The sequence below is a fragment of the Chionomys nivalis genome, chromosome 7, assembly GCF_950005125.1.
Source record: "Chionomys nivalis chromosome 7, mChiNiv1.1, whole genome shotgun sequence".
In the NCBI taxonomy this organism is placed as follows: Eukaryota; Metazoa; Chordata; class Mammalia; order Rodentia; family Cricetidae; genus Chionomys; species Chionomys nivalis.
The window spans coordinates 85,129,005-85,155,470 of NC_080092.1; the positions used below are offsets into that span (position 1 = coordinate 85,129,005).

General features: G+C 38.1%; 1 protein-coding gene across 4 annotated transcripts in view; it reads right to left on the reverse strand.

Moving 5' to 3' along the window:
* The window catches only part of Cdc27 (cell division cycle 27), a 56,940-nt gene that overhangs the window by 11,276 nt on the left and 19,198 nt on the right, over positions 1-26,466 (reverse strand). For 3 of the 4 annotated variants that reach the window (XM_057774966.1, XM_057774968.1, XM_057774969.1), the window contains 10 exons: positions 24,553-24,650; positions 23,541-23,695; positions 23,227-23,438; positions 22,038-22,152; positions 21,291-21,406; positions 14,673-14,772; positions 13,364-13,571; positions 12,203-12,375; positions 8,864-9,016; positions 7,959-8,167 (listed from right to left, as the gene is read on the reverse strand). In XM_057774966.1, the coding sequence (XP_057630949.1) occupies positions 7,959-8,167; positions 8,864-9,016; positions 12,203-12,375; positions 13,364-13,571; positions 14,673-14,772; positions 21,291-21,406; positions 22,038-22,152; positions 23,227-23,438; positions 23,541-23,695; positions 24,553-24,650 (1,539 nt within the window). The remainder of the gene's footprint in view (positions 1-7,958; positions 8,168-8,863; positions 9,017-12,202; positions 12,376-13,363; positions 13,572-14,672; positions 14,773-21,290; positions 21,407-22,037; positions 22,153-23,226; positions 23,439-23,540; positions 23,696-24,552; positions 24,651-26,466) is intronic. The other variant, XM_057774967.1, reaches the window with a different exon arrangement.

The window sequence follows — 26,466 nt, forward strand, 5'->3', positions numbered from 1 at the left end:
AAGCCACTTGCCTGTTGTCTTTGTAGTCACTGGCACAAGCAGGAGCTTCCACCAGTCACCACCTCTGTATGATTACACAATGGATGGTTTAAAATTAGAACAACTAAATGAAGGGATAATCAGTTTAACTGAGATTGACATGTTAATTATCATTTTGGTAATCTTTATTGTTGGTCTGATAATTCTCTAAAAATGTTGGTTGATATGAGTGCCAAAATACAGGCCTTAGAAAAACTTATTGAAACAGATCATAGAGATATTCAGATTCAGACAGAGGAATTTAATATAGAACCAATTTCAGTGCTGTGTCATAAGATTAGGTTGTTCTTAAACAAACATCTTTAATTTATCCAGTTACCTTACAAAACAACTGCCAAATGACAGATATCCCCAAGACTATGCAAGAGTTGAATGGACTCCTGTGAAAATGTTGTATTTAAGGAGACTCAAGGAAGCAATAGTCTCATGTGGCATGCATTCACCTTTCGTGAAGCAAGCATTGCTCAAGACTGGAGAGATGGGGGACCTGGTAGAAAGATGAGGCTAAGACTATTGAACAGTAGGGCTAGAGGTATGGAAATATTCCAAGACCAACTTCTTGGAGAGGGATATTATGCGGATGTACAAAGACAATCTCTATATGATGGTCACACTAGCTTTGAATGTTTGGGACAGAACTGAAAAAAAAAATAGGAAAGAAAATTGAGTCATTTACTAAGGTTATAAAGGACCCAAAGGAAACCTTCACAGATTTCTTACAATGACTGACTTCAGCATTAAATAGAATGATACAAAATTCAGAAGGTCAACAAATAATAATTGAATCTTTGGCTTTTGAAAATACTAATGCACAATGCAAAAGGGTAATTAGGCCATTAAAAGCAAGATCAGCACCCTTAGAGTAATGAACCCGGAATATAATCAATATTGAATCAACCAAATTCAATTGAGTTGTTTTCTGGAACTGTGAAGGAAACTTTACCAGAGCAATGAAAGAACCTACTGTCCTAATACTGCTTTGGATGATAGAACAACTGTAGAAGAGAGAACAAAAAATTCAGGAGAAACCATAAAGCAAATACCCTGGCAAACTTCTATAAGTGAACAAAGACCAAAATTAAAAATATGAATAAAAGAAATTGTCATTGAAGGTCTTGTAGACATAGGTGTGGATGTAACAATAATTCCATCAGAATCTTGGCATCAAAATTGGCCTCTTCAGGAACTGAATGTTCAGTTTTTAGAAACTGGAACTCAGGTAAAAGGCACAAGATATGTTGAATATATAGGGTCAGAAGGACAGAGAAGAAAATTAAGCCATATGTGGCTAACATAGCAATGAATTTATGGGGATGTAATTTGCTACATTAATGGAATGCTCAGATTAACATTCTTCTAATGTCAGAAGCAAACCATAAATTAACAAATATTTCTGGGAAAAATATTAGAAGGTATAATAAACAACAGTCACCAATCATAGGCTGTACAAGTGGGCACAACAGCTACCGATCTTTCAAAGATACCAACACAGCTCCGTCTTTAAAATGGTTGACAGACAAACCTGTATAGATTGCACAATGGTCTTTAACAACAGAGAAACTGCAAGCTTTAGAACAGCTGGTACTGGAGCAACTAGATGCTCAGCATATTGAAGAATCAACCAGCCCTTGGAATTCTCCTGTATTTGTTGTTAAAAAGAAATCTGGAAAATGGAGAATGGTAACAGATCTAAGAGCTATTAATAAGGTGATCCAGCCAATGGGCTCTCCATAGTCTGGCATTCCTGTGCCTTCTTTATTGCCTAAAGAATGGCCTCTTATAGTTACTAATTTAAAAGATTAGTATATGTTTATTCACTATATGTTTATAAGAAAAAGATAGAAAATTTGTCTTCGGGGCTGGAGAGATGGCTCAGAAGTTAAGAGCATTGCCTGCTCTTCCAAGGGTCCTGAGTTCAATCCCCAGCAACCACATGGTGGCTCACAACCATCTGTATTGAGGTCTGGTGCCCTCTTCTGGCCTGCAGGCATACACAGACAGAATACTGTATACATAATAAATAAATAAATATTAAAAAAAAAAAAAAGAAAATTTGTCTTCACTGTGCCTACTTATAGTAATTCTCTGTCTGCTAGGAGATGTCAACGGAAGATTCTCCCACAGGGAATGTTAAATAGTACCACCCTGTGCCAATATTTTGCATGTCAGTGACTGGAAATGATAAGTAAGCAATTTTCTCAATCTATAGATTACCATTACATGGATGACATTTTACTAGCTGGTTGAAATGTAGGTATTTTAGAAAGAATATTTGAAGAAGAAAATTTTGCCTTGCTGGAGCTTACAAAGAGAAGATTCTATTATTTAGGATATAAAATAGGGTCCAAATTCCGATCAACTGCAGACTCTTAATGACTTTCAAAGATTGCTGGAGGGCTGGAGAGATGGCTCAGAGGTTAAGAGCACTGGCTGCTCTTCCAGAGGTCCTGAGTTCAATTACCAGCAACCACATGGTGGCTCACAACCATCTGTAATGAGATCTGGCGCCCTCTTCTGGCATGCGGGCATACATCGAGGCAGAATGTTGTATACATAATAAATAAATAAATCTAAAAAAAAAAAAAAAAAAAAAAAAAAAGATTGCTGGAGACATTTCCTATCTAGAGCCTACTATTGGGGTAAATTCGGATAAACTGAGTAATTTGTTCAAAACCTTAGACAGTGACAAGGATTTATGTTTCTGAGTTGATTCTAAAAGGAAAATTGGGGCTTTGTCCATTAGCAGGAATATACCCAGCAGAAATTATAGTACCTTTGAATAATGATGAAATTGACAAATTATGGGCAGAAAGTGAACCTTAGCAAAGAGTTTGCAGTAATTTTTTCAGAGAGATTAACAATAACATCAAAAAAGCAAGAGAACTCAACTTATAGAGAGAACTAGCTATATCCTTCCTCGCACTGTATGGGGAATACCAATATTAGGAGCCCCTACATTCTAAACTGATGCAAAGAAATCAGGAAAGGCAGGTTACAAATCAAAAATTTGAGCGAAGTAATCAAAGTCCTTATGATTCTGTCTAAAAATCAGAATTATATGCTATACCCAACAATGATTCCACAATGACTATAACACCACTAAGCTGACAAACATGACCTAAAGATTGGCTTTAAATTACAAATTGCTCAGGACAATATTGAGGTGGCTAGCTGAGATGATCCAGTCTCACAGACTACTCTTGCCAGGACTTCAGACAAGCCCTGTAGTTTCCCATTACGAAGAGACTGGACAACAAATGAAACAGCTACCTCTCCCAGGACTTGACAATTAACCCAATTTTTTCTTTTCAGGATCCTCTAAAGATGCCACTGCATCCAAACAGCAGGAAGTAACTTTAAGAACATGGCACGTACATTCCCAAGAGGTGGGGTGGGTGGTTTTTGGTCTTTTATTGGGTTATGGATATTAGTCATTGTTTGGGGGTGTTGGTTACAAGTTGTTATTGCTAATGATCAGGAAAAAAGCTGAACAAAGGAGTTTAGATTTAGGGTTCCTGTTTTAAAAAGAAAAAAATGGGGATATAGATATGATAGGATATAAGGGTAGATTATTGAGTCTACTCTGAAAAAAGAGAGATATAGAAATAGAATAAAAAGGTTGATTATTGAATCTATTTTTACATCACAAAACTATCACTAGTTTTAAATACTTTACATTGATATGAATTATTGTATATTGATACAAATTAAGGTTATTTTTGTTAGAACATACTGTACGTACATTCCTAATCTTGTTCAAGGTATTGAACCTATATAGCTCAATTAACAAGGAAATACAAATTTCTAGTCCTTTAAAGTTATTACCAACTATGTAGGATAATAAGGAAATGCAGATTAGTAATAAGTTACCTATTACAATTGAACTTATAGTCATATCAGGTATGTTTCAAGATCAGACAGATATATAGACAGGTCATCTTCAAATATTTCAAAGATCTGTAGAATATAGCATTTAAGATCTTTAATGACATAGGTTCTTTTTTTTTAAAATTTATGACAATGAGACATGTCTGTTCCTGGCAGCTCCAAACTATTTCAGAGAAAATGATAGGTTATCGAAGAAACTCCATATGAAGTTTACTTTCTTTTAATTTATTTATTATGTATACAGTGTTCTGTCTGCATGTATGCCTGCAGGCGAGAAGAGGGCACCAGATCTCATTAGAGATGGGTGTGAACCACCATGTGGTTGCTGGGAACTGAACTCAGGGACTCTGGAAGAACAGCCATTGCTCTTAACTTCTGAGCCATCTCTCCAGCCCCTGGAGTTTACTTTTCGTGTGGCAAAAGTAAGCCACCAGGCTAGAAAGTGCCCTTGCCTCGACTTCTGACAGAACGCTGTCCAAACTGGACAAGCAGGACACAAAGGAAAGGACTGCTGACCTCTGACAAGACAAGGAGGGACAGCCCTGCAGAACGACCTGCTTCACAGAAAAGTCTGTCAGATATGCTAGGTCTGTAGACCAAAGACAGATGTCTCAATGTTGTAGAGGAACCTTGGGAGATTGTCCAGGCAGCCAGCTGTTTCTGCCATTTCTCACATTTTTTGGAAGTCACTTGTTGCACTTCTTGTTTACTCAGGTAATATTATTACCTTCATGGGTCTCTAATGAAGTTGAAGAAGATGTCACAGTTATAGTTATCCTTGTTATGAGATTCTGAAAAGAAATTCACTAAAGGGGTGTAATATGTATAAGGCATTGAGACATAAAAGGTTACTGTTAGGTTGGTAATCCAAGTTAGGATAGAATAAATTAGGTACAACATCTTGGGCTACCAAGATAGGATATGAAGTATTTTGTCTGAATTAGTCAATTGCTAAAGGACTAGACATTGTTGGTGTATTTATCACCTGTATGTTGAATATAGTTAATTGTACTTATTGTATATAATTTTTCTTATATTAGTTATAACCTTTTTTAAAATTTTAGACAAAAGGGAGTTGGAGAGATGGCTCAGAAGTTAAGAGCAATGGCTGCTCTTCCAGAAGACCCAAATTCAATTCCCAGCAACCACATGGTGGCTGGCTCACAACCATCTACAATGAGATCTGGTGCCCTCTTCTGGTGTTCAAGCATACATGCAGACAGAACACTGTATACACAATAAATAAATCTTTAAAAAAAAACTTAGACAAAAAAGGGGAAATGTGGTGTTTTTACTCTAACAAATAAAACTTGCCTAAAGACTAAAGGGGAGAGCTAGCCACTAGTTAATAACAGAAGTCTGGAGGTCTGTACTGACAGACAGGAAGTCATATGGCTGGGCAGAGAGAGGAATATAAGGTGGGAAGAGACAGGAGCTTGGTCCCTCTTTCGTCTGAGGAGTTAGCAAGGTAAGAGTTGGCTATGGCTTGCTCTTTTCTCTCTCTTATCTCTCAGCATTTATTCTGATATCTGGCTCCTGGTTTTTATCATTAAGACCAATCAGAACTCATGCAAGACACAACCCCTCCAAAAAACCTTAAATGAAGTTGAAAATAAAAAACATTTAAGTGTTATATCTGCTTCTGTGACTCATGTATCCTTCTCCCTATATTTTGTCTATTTTTTCATCACCTCATGATCTCCTTTCTTAATTTTTAGACTTTATCCACACTTACATGTTTACATATATAATATAGTATAGACTAAGATATTATGATTTCTTTATGCTTTATTATTTGTAAATGCTTCATCTGTATACTATTTTATATTTATTTATTTTTGAGAGTGTCTCCAATTCATGTTGCCAAGGATAATCCTGAACTTCATTTCTACTTCATCAGTACTGGAATTAAAGCATGAGCCACAAGGTCCAGTATATATAGTTCTGGGGACAGAACCCAGGGCTTTGTGCATGTAAGACAAGCATTTTATTAAGCGGGTTAAATTTTATCTCCCCTCCCTGACTTTATTTTGACACAGAGTCTTGCTATGCAGCTCTGGCTAGTATGGAATTTCCTATGCAGAAAAAGCTAAGTTGTAGCCAGGTACATGCTATCATAAGCAAGTTCTAATTAACTTTTTAAAAAGTGCAGCAGAGGCCAGGCGGTGGTGGCGCACGCCTTTAATCCCAGCACTTGGGAGGCAGAGGTAGGCGGATCTCTGTGAGTTCGAGACCAGCCTGGTCTACAAGAGCTAGTTCCAGGACAGGCTCCAAAGCCACAGAGAAACCCTGTCTCGAAAAACCAAAAAAAAAAAAAAAAAAAAAAAAAAGTGCAGCAGAGTAAAACGTTTCAATATTATGTCTATATGCATGTGCCAAGGGACACATGTGAAGGTTAGAGGACTCCTTCCATCATGTGGATCCCAAGAAATGGAATTTGGGTTACTATGCTTGTGTGGCAAGCACCTTCAGCCATCTTGTTGTACTCTGTTAACCTCTCTTTTGAAACAAGGTTTCACCATGCAGCCCTGACTGGCCTAGAATTTACTAGACAAGCCAGGATGGCATCAAACTCAGAGATCTGTCTGCTCTTCCCCCTGAGTACTGGGGATAAGACTATGCACCATCACTCTTGGCTATGTTAAATGCTTCCTCCCAGTGATTTATTTATTTGTATTTTATGTGAGTGTTTGCCTGAGTGTTCATATGTACACCAAGTGTATTCCTAATGTACAAAAAAAAAATCAGAAAAGATCATCAGAGCCCTTGGAACCTACAGCTACAGAAGGTTATGAACCATCATGTAGGTTCTGGGAATAGAACTCAGGTTCTCTGTAAAAGCAGCAAGTATCTCTTCCGCTCCAGGGTCCATGAAAGAGCCTACCTCAAAAAACAACATGTGTCACGCCACCTCCTATGGAGTCTGTGTGATTTCTCACATAGGCTGTGGCACAAGCTTCAAGGAAGAGTGCCCGCAGAGAAGGTGTGTGTGCTGTGCTTCCTGCACTGCAGCCCTTGCACTTTTGGCATTACCTGCTTATGTTCTAAGGAATGCAGTCTGGTTTCTTCTGGAAGGGAAAACATAAGTTTCCAGAGTCTACTGATGGGACATTGCCATATACAGGGAGTATGTGATGCTAATGGAGGAAGATGGGTTAACATTAAAGGCAAAAAGGTTTCCAGGTTTAATCTGGTGCTCAGTAAAGAAGAACAAAAGGCAAAGTTAATTAAGCAATTAAGACAGATTCAGCAAAGATGGGATAAGGATAGAAGAGAGAGATAAATGCCTGTAACGTCTTGAGATTGGTTTTGGGGAAGGATTGAGAAGGAGTTAGAAATGTGGAGGAGGAGGAGGAAAGAAGAAGTTCTTCTGCATAGATGGCAGGAATATAAAAAGACCGTAGACTGTGTGACTGTTAACCACAATCGCTTGCCCTTAGCTCAAAATGCCATGAACTCATAGGCTAGATGAAGATTTATATCGAAACTAATGCCAAGCCAAGTCTAGCATGACCAACAGACTCACACCAGAGACATCTGTCTGATGAAAATCTATCCTCACTTATCTGATACAATGATTCTAATAATAATCTGTATCGCATGAAAAAACAATACATGTTGTTAAGCAATCTTTCTGTATAAAGGATGAGCCTCATGCCTAGTAAAGATACAATCAGATGCAATTCCTTTGAGTCTTGTGTCTGCTTGTCATTCGCCGACTTCTTACCCACCTATTCCTGAGACCTTGTCCCTTCTGTCACAGTGCCCCAGCTAAGCTGGTCCGTTGCACATAATACAAAAAATACATACAAGCATAACATGCATACATATAAAAAAGAAAAAAGCCACTAAGGGCTGGCAATGTGCTTGCTGCTGAGCCTAATCCACACAGTGAAAGAAGAAAACCAACTCTTGGATATTATGTTCTAACCTCCACATGTCTGCTGCAGCACACACACCGCATACATATATGCACACATGCAAACAAATGAAATCAAAATGATTCACTGAAACTTTGTCTTTACACTTACCATGCATTATAATGTCTAGGGTTTACTCTTATAGCATTTCGAAAACATGCTAAGGCTTTGTCTAGTTCCTCAGTTAACACAAACTCATGTCCTAATAGAGTATAGGCGTAAGCATAATTTGGATCAACCTGGATAGCTCTTTGGAAGAATTTAATTGCAATATCATGTTCCCGTTGCAGACTGAAACAATTTCCAGCAGCACACCAGGCCTGGTAAAATGGAAACAAACAACAACAATCAAACACAGTTACAGTATTTTATGCTTTTTTTTTTTTTTTGGTTTTTCGAGACAGGGTTTCTCTGTGGTTTTGGAGCCTGTCCTGGAACTAGCTCTTGTAGACCAGGCTGGTCTCGAACTCACAGAGATCCGCCTGCCTCTGCTTCCCAAGTGCTGGGATTAAAGGTGTGCGCCACCACCGCCCGGCTATTTTATGCTTTCTTTAAAAAAAAAAAAAAAAAAGTTATCAAAAGTAGAAACTCAGTTTATTTAGAAAATTAGTTTCTAATTTCTCTTGTATCTAAACTTAATTTTGACCTTAGGAAACATATGTGTGCACACATTTAAGTGTGTGGGTGTTGTTCCTTGCTTTCCACCTTGTTTGAGACAGGGTCTATATTGTTCTGTTGTGTGCAGCAGGCTAGCCGCCTGCAAAAGCTTTTAGGAGTTTTCCTAGTTCTGTCTCCTCCCTGAAGAGGTGCTGGGATTACAGTAGTTTACACTATGCCTAGCTTCTACAAGGAAGGATGAATGGAGGAGGCTTTTCTGCAGCTTCTCTGATCATTCAGGTTCTTACCCTGTTATCTGTTATCTGACTGACTTTTTACTGATAAAGAATAACTAAATAAACACTTCCTTAACCCAAGTAAAGGAAAAGTGACTATTATTAAACAAATTGTAACCATACCTCTGGTGAGTTCTTATCCATGTCTGTTAAATCTTTTGAAAGAACTGAAAGAGCAACATCTTTCTGAAGATGCCAAAGTGTTGTAGAGTAGATCTCCATACCTTCAACTCTGTAATTCTCAATCCTTCTAACTTCTGAGAATATTCTTTCAGCCTGAAATAGAAAAGAAAAGTGAAGAGAAGAGAAGAGTAAGGGCAAAGATGTTGCTACAGTTTACATATACAGGGCAATGCTGGTCAGAGTCTTCACAGGACCTAAACTCTGAAAGGATTATGCTTTATGTGAATTAGCAACAAGGACAACTGAACAAATCAGCTGTAGGAAGTCAAATACTGAAGCAATCACTCACATTTAGCTTGCTTTTTGCATTTTAACTATGAGTAAAGACATGAAACTTGAAAAGAAATTTCTCTAAAAAAGAAAGAGAGGGGGCCGGAGAGGAGGCTCAGGAGTTAAGAGCACCAGCAGCTCCGCAAAGGAACTGGCTTTTGTTTCCCAGCATTCACATGGTGGCTCACAACTTTCTCAAACTGCAGTTTCAGGGGATCTAACATACTCTTCTGGCACCAGGCACATGTTTGGCACACATACAAAATAAAATCTGAAAGAGAGGGGTAGGGAGAATCTACTGAAAGGCTGAGTTTAAACCTTTGCGGTATAAACAAGGTAGGATGGCTGCCAACTCTAGGGCACACTGGAAGTTGAACCATGACCTGCATGGAACTGCTGGGTTCCAATTGCCCTTTCCTAAGGTCTCTCTTGTTCTCCCCTTTCCTCAAAATAGTCGCAATTTCTGGAACTGTGCATCTTGTTTAAAAAACTTTAGAACTAGGTTCGACTGTGCAGTGATGGCACACAGCTTTAATCCCAGCACTCAGTTGGCAGAGGCACGTAGATCTCTGTGAGTTTGAGGCCAGCCTGGACAACAGAGCGAGTCCCAGGACAGGCTCCAGAACTACACAGTGAAAGCCTCTCAAAAAACCAAACCAAACCAAATAAAACAAAAAACTTTATTAAAAACAAACAACTTTATAAATCCAACATATCCCCTAGTTTTATCACTTTATTAAGTTCAAATGAAGATGACAGAAAACAAGGGAAGAATTTCTGTTTTAAATATTTACTTTTGTGTATGTATGCCACATATATGTGGGTACCCAATGTCAGAAAAGGGTGTCAAACCCCCAGGGATGGAGTTAGACTGCTGTGAGCTGGACCTCTGTAAGTATAGCAATTCTCTTAGTTGTTGAGTCATTCTCCAGCCCCAGAAAAGCGCACTGATAAAACTGGGAACTTTTGCCCAAAACATGTTGATTTGGTATCTAGAAATAGTTTGATGTTTTATAAGTTCCCTCAAATCTCTTAAAAGTTGTGCGTTGAGTTCTTCCAAAGGACACAGGCTATAAGATAGTAGACACAGCAATTTGCCACACAGAAATGCCTTTTGCTTTCAAAGTTTTCAGAAACTACTGTGACCTTGCAGAAGTGATTATTAGCTAGGAATAAAGTTTGCTAAAGTAAGAGGACTGTGGCAAGTTTGAGACCAGCCTGAGCCACACAGTGAATTCAAGATGAGCGTGAACTACATAGCAAGACTTTGTCTCCCAAAAATAAAAAAGGAAAGCAATCCAGGTATGATGGCACATACCTGTGATTTCAAGGCTAGCAGAATGAATACAGTGAAATCAAACAAGCATTAGCTAGCTACACACACAAAACCCAAACAAACAAAAAACAAGTGATTATGAACTATACAAACAGGAAGACGGGAAAAAAATACTAATTAAAAAAAGTTGAAGGGCTGATGATGCAATTTTCAGTTGGTAGAGTTTGCTAAGCATACATAAAAGCCTGGAGTCAACCTACATGTGTATTCATAAATTAGGGATGATAGTACATCCCTATAATCCCAATATCTAAGGAGGAAGGGGGCAAGAGGATCAGGAATTCTAGGTCATTCTGGTTTATACAGAGCCGGAGGCCAGTTTGAGCTACATTAGACCCTGTCTCAAAAACAAAACAGGCAAGGCGTGTGGTGCATGCCTTTAAATCCCAGCATCGGTGTGTGTGTGTGTGTGTGTGTAGCCAGGGGTATCAAGTAAAAGATCCTGCCTCAAAAGAAAACAAAAAAACTATTATAAAGACATTATGCCTTCAATTAAACATAAATCATCTTCACAGATACAGTAAGCAGGTTTGTTTGTTTTTGTGCTGGGACTAAAGGTGTAAACCATCACACCTGGCAACAGCATTAAGTTTATAAAACATGTTAAATAATAAACATTCAGTTCAGTATACAATTCTGTATATTTTTTTTTTAAATTTATTTATTCATTACGTATACAATATTCTGTCTGTGTGTATGTCTGCAGGCCAGAAGAGGGCACCAGACCTCATTACAGATGGTTGTGAGCCACCATGTGGTTGCCGGGAATTGAACTCAGGACCTTTGGAAGAGCAGGCAATGCTCTTAACCACTGAGCCATCTCTCCAGCCCACAATTCTGTATATTTTATAGAAAGAATTTACATTATAAATATTGATTACATGGTAAATATTTTCATATTCAACTGAGAATACAAATATTTCACATAACTTGATGACTTTCTCTACAAATCCTTTACAAATCCACTAAATTTAAATTATTTCTTAATGCAAGAAATAAATTTTTTTTTTTTTGAGTCAGGGTTTCACTATAGTTTTAGAGCCTGTCCTGGAACTAGCTCTTGTAGACCAGGCTGGCCTCGAACTCACCTCTGCCTCCCAAGCACTGGGATTAAAGGCGTGAGCCACCACCGCCCAGCTTGCAAGAAATAATTTTATTTAGAAATTAATATACTAGCTAATTTTATGTCAACCAGACATATGCTAGAGTTATCTGAAAGGAAGGAACCTTAATGGAGAAAATGCCTCCACAAGATCCTGCTGTAGGGCTCTTTCTTTATTACTGATTGATGGGGAAGAGCTCCTGGGCTGGTGGCCCTAAATTCTTTAAGAAAGCTGGCTGAGCAAAGGCCCTGAGGAGCAAGCCAGTAGGAAGCATTCCTCATAGCTTCTGCATTAGTTCCTGCTCCAGGTCCTTGTCTTGCATGAATTCTGACCTCACTGCTTTATATGGAGCTATGAGTAAAATAAATCAATAATTTCCTCTCCAAGTTGCTTTTAGTCATGGTGTTTCAACACATCAACAGTAATCCTAACTATTATACATACTAAGAAAATAATTATATAAATATCACATAATAAACTAGTGAATATTGACCTTTTAGATCTAGCCTTGCACATTAAAGTTAAATACTCTACAAGGATATATATCTATATATATCTTTGCATACTTACCTGCATATATTCTGAAAGTTCAAAATAAGCCCGTCCAACTTGGCACAATACCCAACCAGTACTGTAGTGGTGAGAAGGTAGGTGGCTCAAAATATTTATAGCTTCTTTGCAGTTGTATGAACACAAAGCTAAATAACCTTTTCCCATTTCACGAAGAAGACTCATCAAACCTTCTAGGAGAAAAAAATATAATAAACAAAGGAGAAAAATACAACTTTGGTTTTCTAAAAAACCTAACCACAGATTTCTCCTTTAAAAAAAGTTCCAGTATCTGGATGGCAAGATTGCTTGGTGGTTAAAGCATCTTGCCACCAAGCCTGATGACCCAAGTTTGATCCCTGGGACTCCAAATGATGTATGCTAAAAACTAACTCCTACAAACTGTCCTGTAACCTAACACACACACACACACACATTCTCTCAAATAAATGTAATAAAAATATTTTAAGGGGGAAATGTAATCAAATAAAAAATGTTTTAAGGGGGGGGCTCAGTTGTTAACTGCATTTTGTGTCCAGTTCCAAACCTGTAGAAATATTTTATTTATATTTTAATAAATAAAGCTTGCCTGAAGTTCAGAGAATAAAATAGCTGCACTGATCAGCCTTACAGACCTGACAATGGTGACAACACACCTTTAATCCCAGTAGCCCCCTAGTTGCCATAGAAACTGGTGGTAGCGGTGCACGTCTTTAATCCCAGCCCTAGAGAGGAATATAAGATGGGAGGAGACAGCTCTCAGACACAGTCTCATTCCGAGATTCCTGGAGGCAGGATCACTATTTTCAGACTGAAGTAGAGGTCAGAGCCAGTGGCTGGCTGTTTTGCTTTTCTGACCTTCAGGTTGAACCCCAATTTCTGTCTCTGGGTTTTTATCAATCATGCTACAGTTCCCAGCATCCACCCAACAGCTCACAACCATCTATAATTCCAGTTCCAAGGGATTCACACCCTATTCTGGCTTCTGTGGGCATCCATCTATCCACAGAAATACAAAGAGACAGAAATTTAAAAACATAAAAATAAACAATAAAACATTTCTAATGCCAGTATTTATCTAAAAACAATGAAGAAACTTAGTTAAAATAAGTGTATAATAAAATAAAGTAAAGTAAAAAAAAAAAAAAAACCCAAGGACTACAGAAAGCATTTATAACAGACCTGCGGCTGCCTTTTGTAGGTTAAACGCCTGGATCTGAGGTGTGATTGTGGATATTTTCCCTTCTGAAATGATAGAAGAGTCCAACTTTGTAATTTCCAGACTGTCATTTATGCTGGGTTGAGTTATTCCTCCTTTATTAGTTTTACTTTTTGTTTTTCTGTTTGGGATTTTAGGTGGAAACTTCATTTTTAACTTTTTGCTATTCTCCTGTAAAAAGGGATAAATTGTCATGCTTATCACACTCAAAATTATTTTAGATGTCTTCATCGACATCTTCTCGAGCACTATATATAGAAGAATTGCGTAATCCTCATTAGTCTTTTTGTCTTAACCCGAAATTTTATAGAAACAAGTTTTTAAAAACTATTTTTTGTTTGTTTTGAGACAGGTTCTTACTTTTTGGCTAATGCTGACCTGGAACTTGAAGCAATCCTGTTTTTGTCTCCCAAGTATTGGAACCACAGGAATGAGCCAGCAGCTCTGACAGTCATTTAATTTTAAATACAATAAGTTAATAGTGACTGAACTCAGTCTGCACTAAGGGTAGCTCTTTTCTGAAAGTGTATCACAATCTCATTCACTATTTAAAAATAGGAAAATGCAACACTAATCACATCAAAGCACTATAACCAATGGCAAAAAAAACATTGTATATATCATATCAAAAGTAAATTATTAATAATGTCAGTCAGCAGACTAAGAAACAAAATATCCCCTCATCTTTTGCTTTTAACCTTTAAAATAATTCTAGGAAGATAATAACATGATAGAATTTTCACTCCTTCTTTCCTCAGTGATAACAAACATGTAAACCACAGACCCCATGAATAATTCCTAGTACTTAATGAATTCTTTTGCATGTGTATAGAGTTTTGTGTCATTTCATCAAACAAAGGCATTTGTGCAACCAACCACAACAGTTATGAGGCAGAATTATTCTTTTAGAACAAACCCATTTGCACTACATTTGAATAGCTGCATCTTCCCTCCAGTCTTATTTCCCGATAAGCAACTGACATTTTTATTTTAATTTGGTCATTTCAAGAATGACACATTTACCCAAGGACTAAAGAGAGTCACAAAAATTATAGCTAGTTCACCAAATAATAAATTATTTAGTTCAGCATGGTGGTGCATCCCTATAATCCTAGCACCCTAGAAGTTAAAGCAGGAGGAAAGCAATTTCCAGACCAGCCTGAGCTATATAATTTTAAACAAAATTAAAAACAAGTCTTTCCTTGTTTGAGATGGGGTCAGTGATGCACAGAAACCTTAGCACAGGAAGCAGTAAGTGACTGTGACCTTTACCTTGGCTGTAGAGCTGTCACTAGTGAAAAGGCGGGAACTTCTCCGAGGCAATGCGTTTGGGGGAGATGTAATGGTGGGGCTCAATACCTGAGGTGTTGTACTAAAACAAACAGAACAGACATTTTAAAACATTTACTTAGCTTGTGATCATTAGCTATTGTCACAATTCTACTTTATTAAAACATTCATTCATCATAGAAATATTTTAAAATTGGTCTTTTGCTTAGTTCCCTTTGGTTCTCTATGAAAACACAGAATTTAAAAATTATTCACAGGCTAGATAAATGGCTCACTGGTTAAGAGTACTTGATACTCTCCAAGAGGACCCAAGCTTTGCTCCTAATGCCCACTCTGTATGGCTCACAGCTGCCAGTAAGTCTTGTTCCAGAGGATGCTATAATCTCTTTTGGCCTGAGTGCATAGCATGTACCAGTATGCACAGGACAACCCCCCAACCCAATTAAGTCATTATAGAGTGGAGTACAGTAACAATCTTCACTAACTGAAATTAGACATTTTTACTTAAAACAATCTAAAAAATAACTGAGTGAATAAACAAATACATCTACAAACAATTGTCTGGGGCACCCATAGGCAAGCACAAAATATTAAGTAAAAGGAAAAGTTGGGCATGAATAATTTTAATGTGTAGTATCTGCTAGTAAACAAATATCAGTAGGATAAATAGAAGCTTGACCAGCTAAATCAAAGGTTTCTTTTACTTAGCTAAAAAGAGTATGATCATCACTTTATACAGGTCTACTTGAAAGGCGAACTATAAGACAAGAGTTCTACTTTGAACTAAATGGTGGTCCTCTACAAGAAAAGAAAGAATTACCTGTTGAGCCATCTGTCTGACCCAAATGTAAATACACACACACACACACACACACAAAAAAAAGGTCTTACTTGTTGTATCCCTGGTTGGCCTAGAACTCTCAATGTAGATCAATAAAATCTTGAATTCACAGAAATCTGCCTGTCTCTGCCTTTGCTCAGCTAAAAATGAATTCCAGATTTAAAGATTTGGTTTATTTTCTTTTCTTTGACACAAGAATCTAGCTATGCAACTCTGGCTGTTCTGGAATTCACTATGTAGAGCAGGCTGGCCTCACACTCAGCCTCTCAAGTGCTGTGAATAAAGACATGTATTTCTACACCTAGCTATTTTTTTTTTTTGGTTTTTTGAGACAGGGTTTCTCTGTGGTTTTGGAGCCTGTCCTGGAACTAGCTCTTGTAGACCAGGCTGGTCTCGAACTCACAGAGATCCGCCTGCCTCTGCCTCCCGAGTGCTGGGATTAAAGGCGTGCGCCACCACCGCCCGGCCACCCAGCCGGTGTATATCATGCATATACACCAGTGCCTGCATGTATACATATGCACCAGGGGTATGCAGGCAGCTAGACGAGGGCATCACATACCTAAAACTGAAGTCACAGGCAGTTGTAAACCACCCAAATAGGTGGTGGGAAGTGAAGCTAGGTTCTCTGCAACAACACCAAGTTCTTAACTGCTGGGCTGGAGATGGTCCTAGGTTAAGAGAACTGGTTGCTCTTTCAGGGGTCCTGAGTTTAATTCCCAGCAGTCACAAGGTGACTCACAGACATTGATGATGAGAACTGGTGCCCTCTTCTGGCATTCAGGCACATATGCAGGCGGAACATAATAAATCTTTAAAAAAATTCTTTTCTTTGAATTCAATTATAACTTAGTTAGGCAGGGTGTAATAATGCTGATAATCTCTATAATAAAGGAAGCTGAGACAGGTTTTAATTCAAGGCCAGTCTGGGCTACAGAATTGTGGGCCCATAACATGGGCTCCGACACAGAATGACACCCTGTCTCAAAAAAAAAAAAAAAAAAAAAAAAAAAAAGAGCAAACAAACAAGTAAACTTAAAAGCTAAAATGATCTAATTAAGACTGAGTAAGGTACAGTGAGACCTGTTTCAAAGAGCAACAAAAAGAGTAGGCAACAGGTCTGAGGATACAGCTCCTTAGCATTGCACAAAGCCCTGGGTTTGGCTTCTAGCATCACATCAACTTGATATACTGCTAAAGGGCTTGTAATCCTAGCACCCTGGAGGTGCAGGCAGGTGAGCTATTAGTTTAAGGTTATTTTCAGATATACAGCAAGTCTGCAACCATTCTAGGATACATGAGACCCTGTATAAAAGGGGGGAGAAGAGACAGACAGCTTACGGACTAAGTAAATCTAAATACTTCATAACTTATGGGTAATTATTATTGGTTGTTCATCTTGGTTTCCAAATATTCTTGGCAAAAACAACATAAGAGACAAAGGGTCAAGAAGCAGAGAGCTCTGCTGAGTTCTTTCTCTCTGGTTCTGACCAGAGCCCAGATCATAAAACGGTGCCATCCATACTCAGGTAGAGTCTTTCCACCTCAACTAACCCTATTCGGAAAACCTCTCACAGACATGCCCACAGGCCGGCCAACCTGATCTAGACAATCCTTCACCAACAGACCGTTCCTTGGTGATTCCAGACCCTGCCGCAACTTAACAAATGAAATCAACCCTCATATCACCTGTCTTGGTCAGAAAGTTTTAAAAATAAGAAACCAACTAGTAAGTAAAACCTGTTTAGAGCTACCTTTAATCCATCCTAGACATAGTTCAGTGAAGGGAATCTTACCTAGTAGTAAATTTTACCTAGTAGGAACATTTTGGGGGAATCAATCCACTCTTTTAAAAGCTTTATTTATTACTTACCATTATTATATATTTATATATAATATATATTATTTATTTACTTTTTATTTCATGTTTGCTTGTTTGCCTTTATAAGTTTATAAGCACCACATGCATGTAGTAGCCTGCAGAGGCCAGAAGAGGGCATCAGATTCACTGAAGTTGGAGTTACACACAGTTGGAGCCCACCATGTGGGAACCAAACCCCAGTCCTCTGCAAGAGCAGTTACCATTCTTAACCACTGAGTGATCTCTCCAGCAACAACTCTCATTTATAGTATAATAAGAAATGTATCTTATCAATGTGATTACTTATAAAAAAAAAGAATTATGACAAGAAGTGGAAAGGAATAATTTTATAATGCAGGGTAGTTTATAGGGAGGACAAATCTAGGAACAGTTTAAGACTGACTTAAAAGACTGCATAAGGGTGACACAATTCTCCATCAAAGAAAAAGAAAGCTACGGCAGTTTTTAGGCTAGAGGTTAGGACAGAAACTTTTCTATGTTTTTGTTAAGGTTCTGCTGGTTTCAAAGACTCACTTGATGCAAGTGGAGATTTCCCCCAAAGTCTGAGGAATCAGAAAATATATATTTATTTCATATGATGTGAACAGTGTCTGAATTTTAAGTTTGTTTTTGGTTAACTCGGAGCCTGACAATAAAAGGTGCTTGGCATATGTGATTATGTGTCAATTACTATAACATTTATTTTTTTTAAAAAAATATTTTATGTGTATGGGTCAGAAGGCATTAGTTCCTCTGATATTAGTGTTATAGAAGGTTGTGAGTCACCATGTGGGTGCTGGGAGACAAACCTCATTCCTTTGAAAGAGCAGTCATCTATCCAGTCCCAACATTAAAAAAAAAAAAAAAAGGTATAACTAGCATCGCTGTTTTAAAATATGATGGGGAGGGTGGACCGGAAGAGATGGCTCCAGTATAACTCCAGTTCCAGGGGATCGACGCCCTCCTCCGGCTTCTCAGGCACCAGGCAGGTACATGGTGCACAGGCATACACACAGTTGAAATATCCATACACATAAAATAAAATGTCCTGGGTTACCAACAAATACCTTGAGAAATTCACACAAATGAATCCTAGAGGATAATTTATATAAAGAAAACGATGGGGCTGGCCATGCTGGGAAATCCTTCATATGCGTGATAACAAAATATTTTCAAGGGGCTGAGAGATGGCTCAGTGGTTAAGAGCACAGACTGCTCTCTGGAGGACCCAGGTTCAATTTCCAACACCTATATGGCAGCTCATAACTTTCTATAACTCCATTTCCAGGTGACCCAACACCCATGGCAAAAATAACAATGCACATAAAATTAAAATACATACATACAGCACCAGGCAGTGGTGTACGGTTTGAATCCCAGCACTAGGAAGACAGAGGCAGGTGGATCTCTGTGAGTTCAAGACCAGTCTGGTCTATAGAGTAATAACTAGTATAGGCCCCAAAGCTGCAGAGAAACCCTATCTCGAAAAACCAAATGCAAACTAAACCAAAATATATATATATATATAGTTAATATAAATAAATAATAAATACAAGGTGTGTGTGTATGCATACACACATTCCCACCCTAAGTGTATAAGCAGAAGTTAGAAAAGGGCCTCAGATAGCCTCCTCTATGGTTCTTTACCTTATTTTCATAAATTAGTCCCGCACCGAACCAGAAGCTCATTTTTTTGCTAGGCTGCTGGCAGTGAGCTCTCTAGATCCTCCTGCCTCTATCTCTTAGTGTTGGGGTTACGGGCATGCCTGGTCATGCTCAGGTGCTCATGTCTCACAAGCAAGCACTCAGGACTGAGCTACCTCTCCAGTCATCCGCCTGATTTTTAAAGACAGTCTCTACTAAACCTGAAGTTCACAGTTTTGGTTTGGCTGGCCGGCAGGAAAGGTTCCAGGACCTGCCTGTCTCCACCCAACATTAGGGTTAGAAGCACATGTGGACACACCCAACTTTTATGTGGGTGCTGGGAATCAATTTGAACCAGGCCCTTTTGCTTTCACAACAAGAACATATATCTGCTGAGCCATCTCCTCAGCTACGCCTACTCAGTAAAATTTCTTTTAAAAACAATGACATGTAGGTACAGTGATACTCTCTTGTCATTCCAACTACTTGGAAGGCTGAGGTAAGACGATTACTTGAGCCTAGTGAGACTAGCCTAGAAAACAGAAAGACTTCCAGAGAGGAAACCGCGGTCAGAATGTGAAATAAATAAGTATTAAAAAAATAAAGATGAAACAGCTTTTTTTCTGATATGCAGAAGAGGAAAAATTCATTACCGTGACACATTACAGGGGATGAGATGACTTTTTTAACATTTAAACAATGATATATTGTGGGGGTTAATATATATATGGATACAAAACAGTTATAATATTCCCTGAGAGCATCAAAAAGTACTGTTGTAAGGGTTCACCACTCGAAGGCACAAAAGAGAAAGCTGCTAAGAAATGCTTGGTTGCTAATATGGCAGTAGTCAATTGAGTTTCTCTTAATGCCCAGAACCCATCTGTGACTGGTTATTGGGAAAATGGGGTCTCCACAGCTGTAATCAAGTGATGATGAGGTCATAAAGGTGGGTACTGACCCATCCAGTATGACTGACATCCTTACAGGAAGGGAAATCTAGATACAGACATGGTCTTGTCAAGACAAAGGAAGACATGAACTATGCAGTCACAATCCAAGGATGGTCTGAGTAAGGAAAGATCCTCCCTATAGACTTTGGAGGGGAAATGTTCCTCCCAATACCTGATTTCAAACTTATACATTTTTAAAGCTGGAGAGATTGTTAGCAACATGGGAAGCAGGAAAAGGGAAAAAGAAAGAGAATAAATTTGGTTTAAGATACCCAGTTTGAAGCCGGGTGGTGGTGGTGCACGCCTTTAATCCCAGCACTCGGGAGGCAGAGGCAGGCGGATTTCTGTGAGTTCGAGGCCAGCCTAGTCTACAAGAGCTAGTTCCAGGACAGGAACCAAAAGCTACGGAGAAACCCTGTCTTGAAAAATTAAAAAAAAAAAAAAAAGATACCCAGTTTGAGACTCAGTGAGTAACACCTGGTCTGGTCAAAAGGCTTTAGATGACAAGTATTTCAGATTTCAGCTAGTTTGGATTTTGAAATATTTGTATAAAAATCCTTACTAGTTAAGCATTCCTGATTCAAAATGATAATATCTGAACTACTCCAAAATCTGAAGCCTTTTATGTAACACTGGTGTTCAAGGTCTTGTATTTTAGAGACGTTTGGATTCTCAAATCAGGGGTTCAGTCGGTGTACTTCACTACTTGTAGCTTAGGAAAGTGACCTTGCCAGGACTCAGGAGGCTGAGGCAGGAGGTCTGCTGCCAGTTCGAAGCCAGTGTGGGATTCATAGTGAGTTTCTGACTATTTAGGGTCACATATCAAAAAACAAAAAGGGAAAAAACCAAACAACAAGCAAAAACCAGTAACAACTGCCTGCCCTACAAAATAAAAAAACCCAAATCCCACCACTCAAATAATTCTTATAACAGGACCCCTGGCAACTGCAGTCTGCAAGTTGGCACCACTCCAACATTACAGTGATAGTGATTTCTTTTAGATAGTCAAGACTGTAATCAGTGACAGTCTAAAGTTTGACTTTATGATCCATGTACTGAAATAAATAATGGGAGGAGAATAAAATCTGATTTGCCATGCGTGGTGGCAGACATCTTTACCCAGAACTTGGGAGGCAGAGGTAGCCAGATCACAGCCTGGTCTACATACTGAGTTCCAGGACAGCCAAGGAGTAAAGAATACAGAGACTCTTGTCTTAAAAACAAAACAAGCAAAAACTAACAAACAAAAACTTTAAAGAAATAGACACCATAAAAAATACCTTAGACACCATAATAAATACCTTGTTTGTGGGCCAGAACTTTGCGTTTGTGCGACAAGAATTGGAGTGACCTCTCGACTATTTCCACTCTGTGAGAAGACAGACTTCGTTCCAGTTTGACCCATTCTGGCAACAGACTGTAAAACACAAAAAGTCTAAGGTTTGTGATTATAGATTGCACTGTAAGCGACAAGACTCTATGATGTTCCTATCTGCATCTTCTCAATGAAAACAGCTCAGGATATGTGTCATCTTAAAACAATCACTACTATCACTATATTGTGTTAAAAGACAGCTATTTGCCTTAATATTTAGGAATTAATTTGCTATATATAAAGAAAATGATACAACAAGATTTATACTTTTCCTTTTGTATTTGGTAACAGAGTTAAACAGGAGTCTGAGGAGATAAAAAAAATCACGTGGTGCTTTTCTAAATTCTAAAGACACTGTTCTTTTGCTTCACAATTTCTAGTTTCTCTAATGTTTCACTTATTGCTTTCTGCTTGCTTGGAAGGGGAAGAAAAAGGTCTCTGTTTGCCTCGTCTGACATAATTGTTCAATGTGATAGAAACAAATCTTAACATAGTTAAGAAATAAACTAGATGTATGTGTCTGATGTATCTGAAAGGCTGTGACAATAACATTCTTTTATAGTTTGGTAACTCTAAGGAAAGAATAATTATATAAAGTTGGATTCTCTCTGAAATAGAGACTGGAATTTTAAATAAGTTTCTTTACCCAAACTACATTTTACATAGAAAATACCTTTTTTGTAGGGGCTCCGGTGGATGGCACGTCAATTACAGAAGGTGTGTTAGTGTAGTTTTGTAAATAGGATCCATCTCCAGGACTTGGGGTTTCTAATGGCAAAATCCCAAAACTGAGAAGAGGTTGAAATCAAGGTGTCAAAAAGTCATCAAGGCATATATAAAGCAGCAGTATACTTAAATTAGAAGGTCTAAAAGGAAGAGAATGGCAAATCAGTCTTGGGGCAGTGAGGATCTGAGGGGCAGATTTAAAAATGAGCTGTGAATGTAGAGTACTCCACCCACCAGAACTAAAAAAAAGGACAAGGACCTAAATTGAACAACAGCTGCTGATCTTAGAAATGGACTGCCTTTATGAAAGCTAAGATCCAAATGACAAAAATAAATTCCAATTCTTGGAACAATGGAGACAATGTCCTAGAAATTACTGGTAATTACCTAATAACTATCGATATAGTTATCCACTGGTCTCTGTAGATGCCTTAATCAATCTCCTAGTCATGCTATTTCAATACCTTCCTGGCCTTGAGACTCATTTATAGTCTATTCTTTTGTGAGTTTTGTTTCACAGTTCTCAGTATATAGCCTTTGTGTCAGGTTATTGTATAAATACATATACTATATAGTTTTTAATAATTTTGACAACATATTTTAAAATGATAGGTGTCAATTTTCTTCTAAGTTTTAGAAAAATGAACTGATAACATTGCCATAACTATATCATAAACAATATTTCAATTTTTACTGCTATCTGCAGATGCACAGCCATAAATAGTATCTTTCAATACATATACTAATTGGGTCATATTTTAAACACCTTTTACCTCTGCTTTATTTTGAGAAAGGTCATTATATGCCATAGGCTTCTAAGTTGTAGCTGAAGAGAACTTTGAACTTCTGATTTTCCTGCTTCCACCTCCCAAGTACTAACTAGGATTACATGGCATTGAAGCCTTGCCCACTTACACAAGGATCAAACCCAAGGCTTTGTGTCCACTATGCAAGCAATCTACCAACTGAGCTACAATATCAGCCCTCATATTTAATTAAAAAATTTTATACATGTATTTCTTCAGAATGCCACTTTCTCACACTGATTTAGGTAAGATGCTGCTTATATTAACTTGCATTATAATTCAAAGATTATTTATATTAGAATACATTTTAAAATACCTTGTGTGACTTACCTCGGGGTTAATGGGCTAAGAGCAGTTGGTCCTCCTAATAAACTTCGACCAGTTTTTGGTTTATTTTGAACCTGTTTAGATAATATGGAAGTACCCGTTCCAAGAGGGACGTTATCTGGTGAAATTACAGCTGAATCAATGTAAGACATGGAGGAATCTGTATTCAAGGAGTACTTTGAATTGGAAGATTCTAAGTTCAGTCTGTTTAATTCCTGAAACAGAAATTTTCGCCCATGTCACTTACGATGCACTGTTTAGTTCTCATAATTCTGCTGGGTTTCAGAATATTCTGAACATGAGAAGGATACACTTACGATTGTGTCCTGGGGTGTTTCTGTAAGAACTGTCTCAGGCTGTCTGTGAGATAAACTGTGGTTAGATACTAGAGTTGTACAAGTGTTGGGCAAACAGCTGCTAAAATTCTGTATAGATGTTAATTTAAATGTTTGGTCAGGATCTGGCTTTTCACCTGTGAAGACCAAGAGACAAAAACAAAACAACAACAACAAAAAACACCAAAAATTTGCCTCAGAGGGATAATCTCTTTTCAAGTATGCATAATTAGACAGAAATAAAGCCTTATTTAGAGTTTCAAAATTCTCCTGTCCATTTAAGTTAATCAATCTTACCCCCCCTAAAGCACAAGCATTAATTTATTGTGGAAGTTAACCCGTAAAGATGTAAATTTGGAAAATAAATTACAAGTTTTAAATATCATAAATCAGAGCCAGTAAGATGGCTCAGCGGCTAAATTAAAGGTCGGCTGTCCAACCTGAAACCCGAGTTAAATCCCTAAGACATACATGATGAGAGAACTGACCCCTGAAGTTGTCATATGTGCTATGTGGCACATGCGCCCAATTCACATATACACACCACATGCAGAAATTTGTTATTTTTTTCCCTTATAATGAAAGTGACTTTGTCTAGTATTATATACACAGTATCATATAATCTGGAGGACACATACACTGAAGATAGACTGGACAAAGAGAAAAGATGAATGATTCTAAGGAAGGGCTGCTTTTTGAGACAGGGTTTCCTGCAAGTGAGCTGGTCGCACAGTGTAGCTGAAGCTGGCCTTAAACTTAGATGTGTTTCCATCTCTGGATCTCTAATATTGGGATTACAGACATGTGCTATCACTCTGGGATTTAACCTATTATTTTTAATTTAATGACCCTTATCTTGCAAAATAGTTTCTTGTAGCTAAACAATTACGAGTTTTCAAATAAAAAAAAATTGGTAAGAAAACATTGCTTGAAAAGAAAAAAAAAAAAAAAAGAAAGAGGAAAGTGGAATCCTGCCCCCATCTCATAAGCTTACCTATTTCACATAATGATTCAAAGGGAGACCAGAGAAAAGGATTTAAACTAAGGCTCTTTTGGTAACATTCTGATCCTTTGGCAAGCCGATCTGTCTTGCTGTGGAGAGAAACAACAAATTAAACAAACTATAAACCCCAAAGCTTTTCTTAAAATTTTTGATATAAAAATCAGATTACTCTTATATATAAGTTCTTACAGCATTCTTTTCGAGGCTTCCCTAAGTTCTTAATTTCTCTTGCTTTCTGAGATTATGTCATGTGGCTCCAATTAGCCTCAAATTCAATCTTCCTGTCTCAGATGACAGGGTTCTATTACTGTGCTCTGTTCTCATTGCATTCTCAGACTTTTAATTTGCTGACAGATAAAAGACAAGACCGGGTATGACAAAACATACATGCTTCTAATCCCAGCACTTGGGAGGCAGAGTTAGGAGGATCTTTATGAGTTTACGAGTCTGGTCTACTTGGTGAATTCCGGGCCAGTCAAGGGTTACACAGTGACCAACAAGAAATATAGAAAGGAGACAGCCAATGCTTCAATTTTTTACTTGTTTTGAAAGCAATTTACATGATTTGAATACAAAAATTTAAATGATCAGATTTCTTTTTTGTGTGTGCTTTCAAGACAGGGTTTTTCTTTGTAGCACTGGACATCCTGGAACTTGCTCTGTGGAGACAAGTTTTATTTTTTATGTATGTATGTATGTATGTATTTATTTTCATAGCCCTGATTGTCCTGTAACTCACTTTGGAGAGCCAAACCAGGCTGGGCTTAAACTCACAGAGGTCCGCTCACCTGCCTCCCAAGCCCTGGGATTAGAGGTGTGTGCCATGTAATGAAGAGGGAGACTGATGCTAATCGGGTATAGAAAAAATTAGTGTTGAAGCCCTGGAACCAATTATACCCTGATCACTCTGGGAACTATCAGAGTGGTCCGACTGCATCTTAACCTTTTAAAATGGAGAAAAGGGGGGTCAGTAGTTAAGATTCCTTTCAGTTTAAAAAATAAACAAGACACATAAGTAAAACAAACAACACACACACAAAACACACACACACACACACAAACTCTAGTTGGTTCAAGGTTCAAATCCTTACTATCTACTGGATACAGGGAGGGGAGTAATGGGGGCTGGGATATCAAGCTACAGCAATTCAAACTTTTGTTGTTTTTGGAGACAGGATCTCCTGTAGCCAAAGCTGGTCTCAAATTCTATATAGCTGATGATGATCTTGATGCCTGATCCTCAAGCCTCTACCTCCCAAATACTGGGAGGTAACAGGCATGCACCACTACACCCAGCTTTACTCAAAAACCCTAAGGTTTTAAAAAGACCAGATGGTATGAAACCAAAATTTTCAAAGGAACCTCTTCAAGCAATGGTTCTTCAACCTGCGGGTCGCAACCTCTTTGGGGTTGAACTACCCTTTCACAGAGGTAATCTAAGAACATTGGAAAATCATACATTATGATTCATAATAGCAGTAAAATTACAGGCGTGAAGTAGCAACAAAATGATTTTATGGTTGGGGGGGTATCATTACTATATGAGGGTCACAGCATTAGGAAGGTTGAGAGCCACCGTTCTTAAGTAAAACTACGGGATAAATACACTGTTTAATGTGCAGATTGTCAGTAAAGAACTCTTTGGAGAAGTCTCACTTCTAAGCTTTCAAGTGAGCACATAACAGCATAAATTTAAGAAGATAAGAATGCGGGCTAGGGGTGGGGTGGGGTCTCATGGTAGAAGAGTTACTTAGCTCAGCACTGAGAGGAAAAGGAAGTGTTGTTCATAAAAACAATAAACATGGACAAAGACAGGAGGAACATGAGGCAGGAAAATCATACCTAATACCATTCAGATGAAATAAAGCAAAAATAATTGTCACAAGACTGACTAAATCACCTACC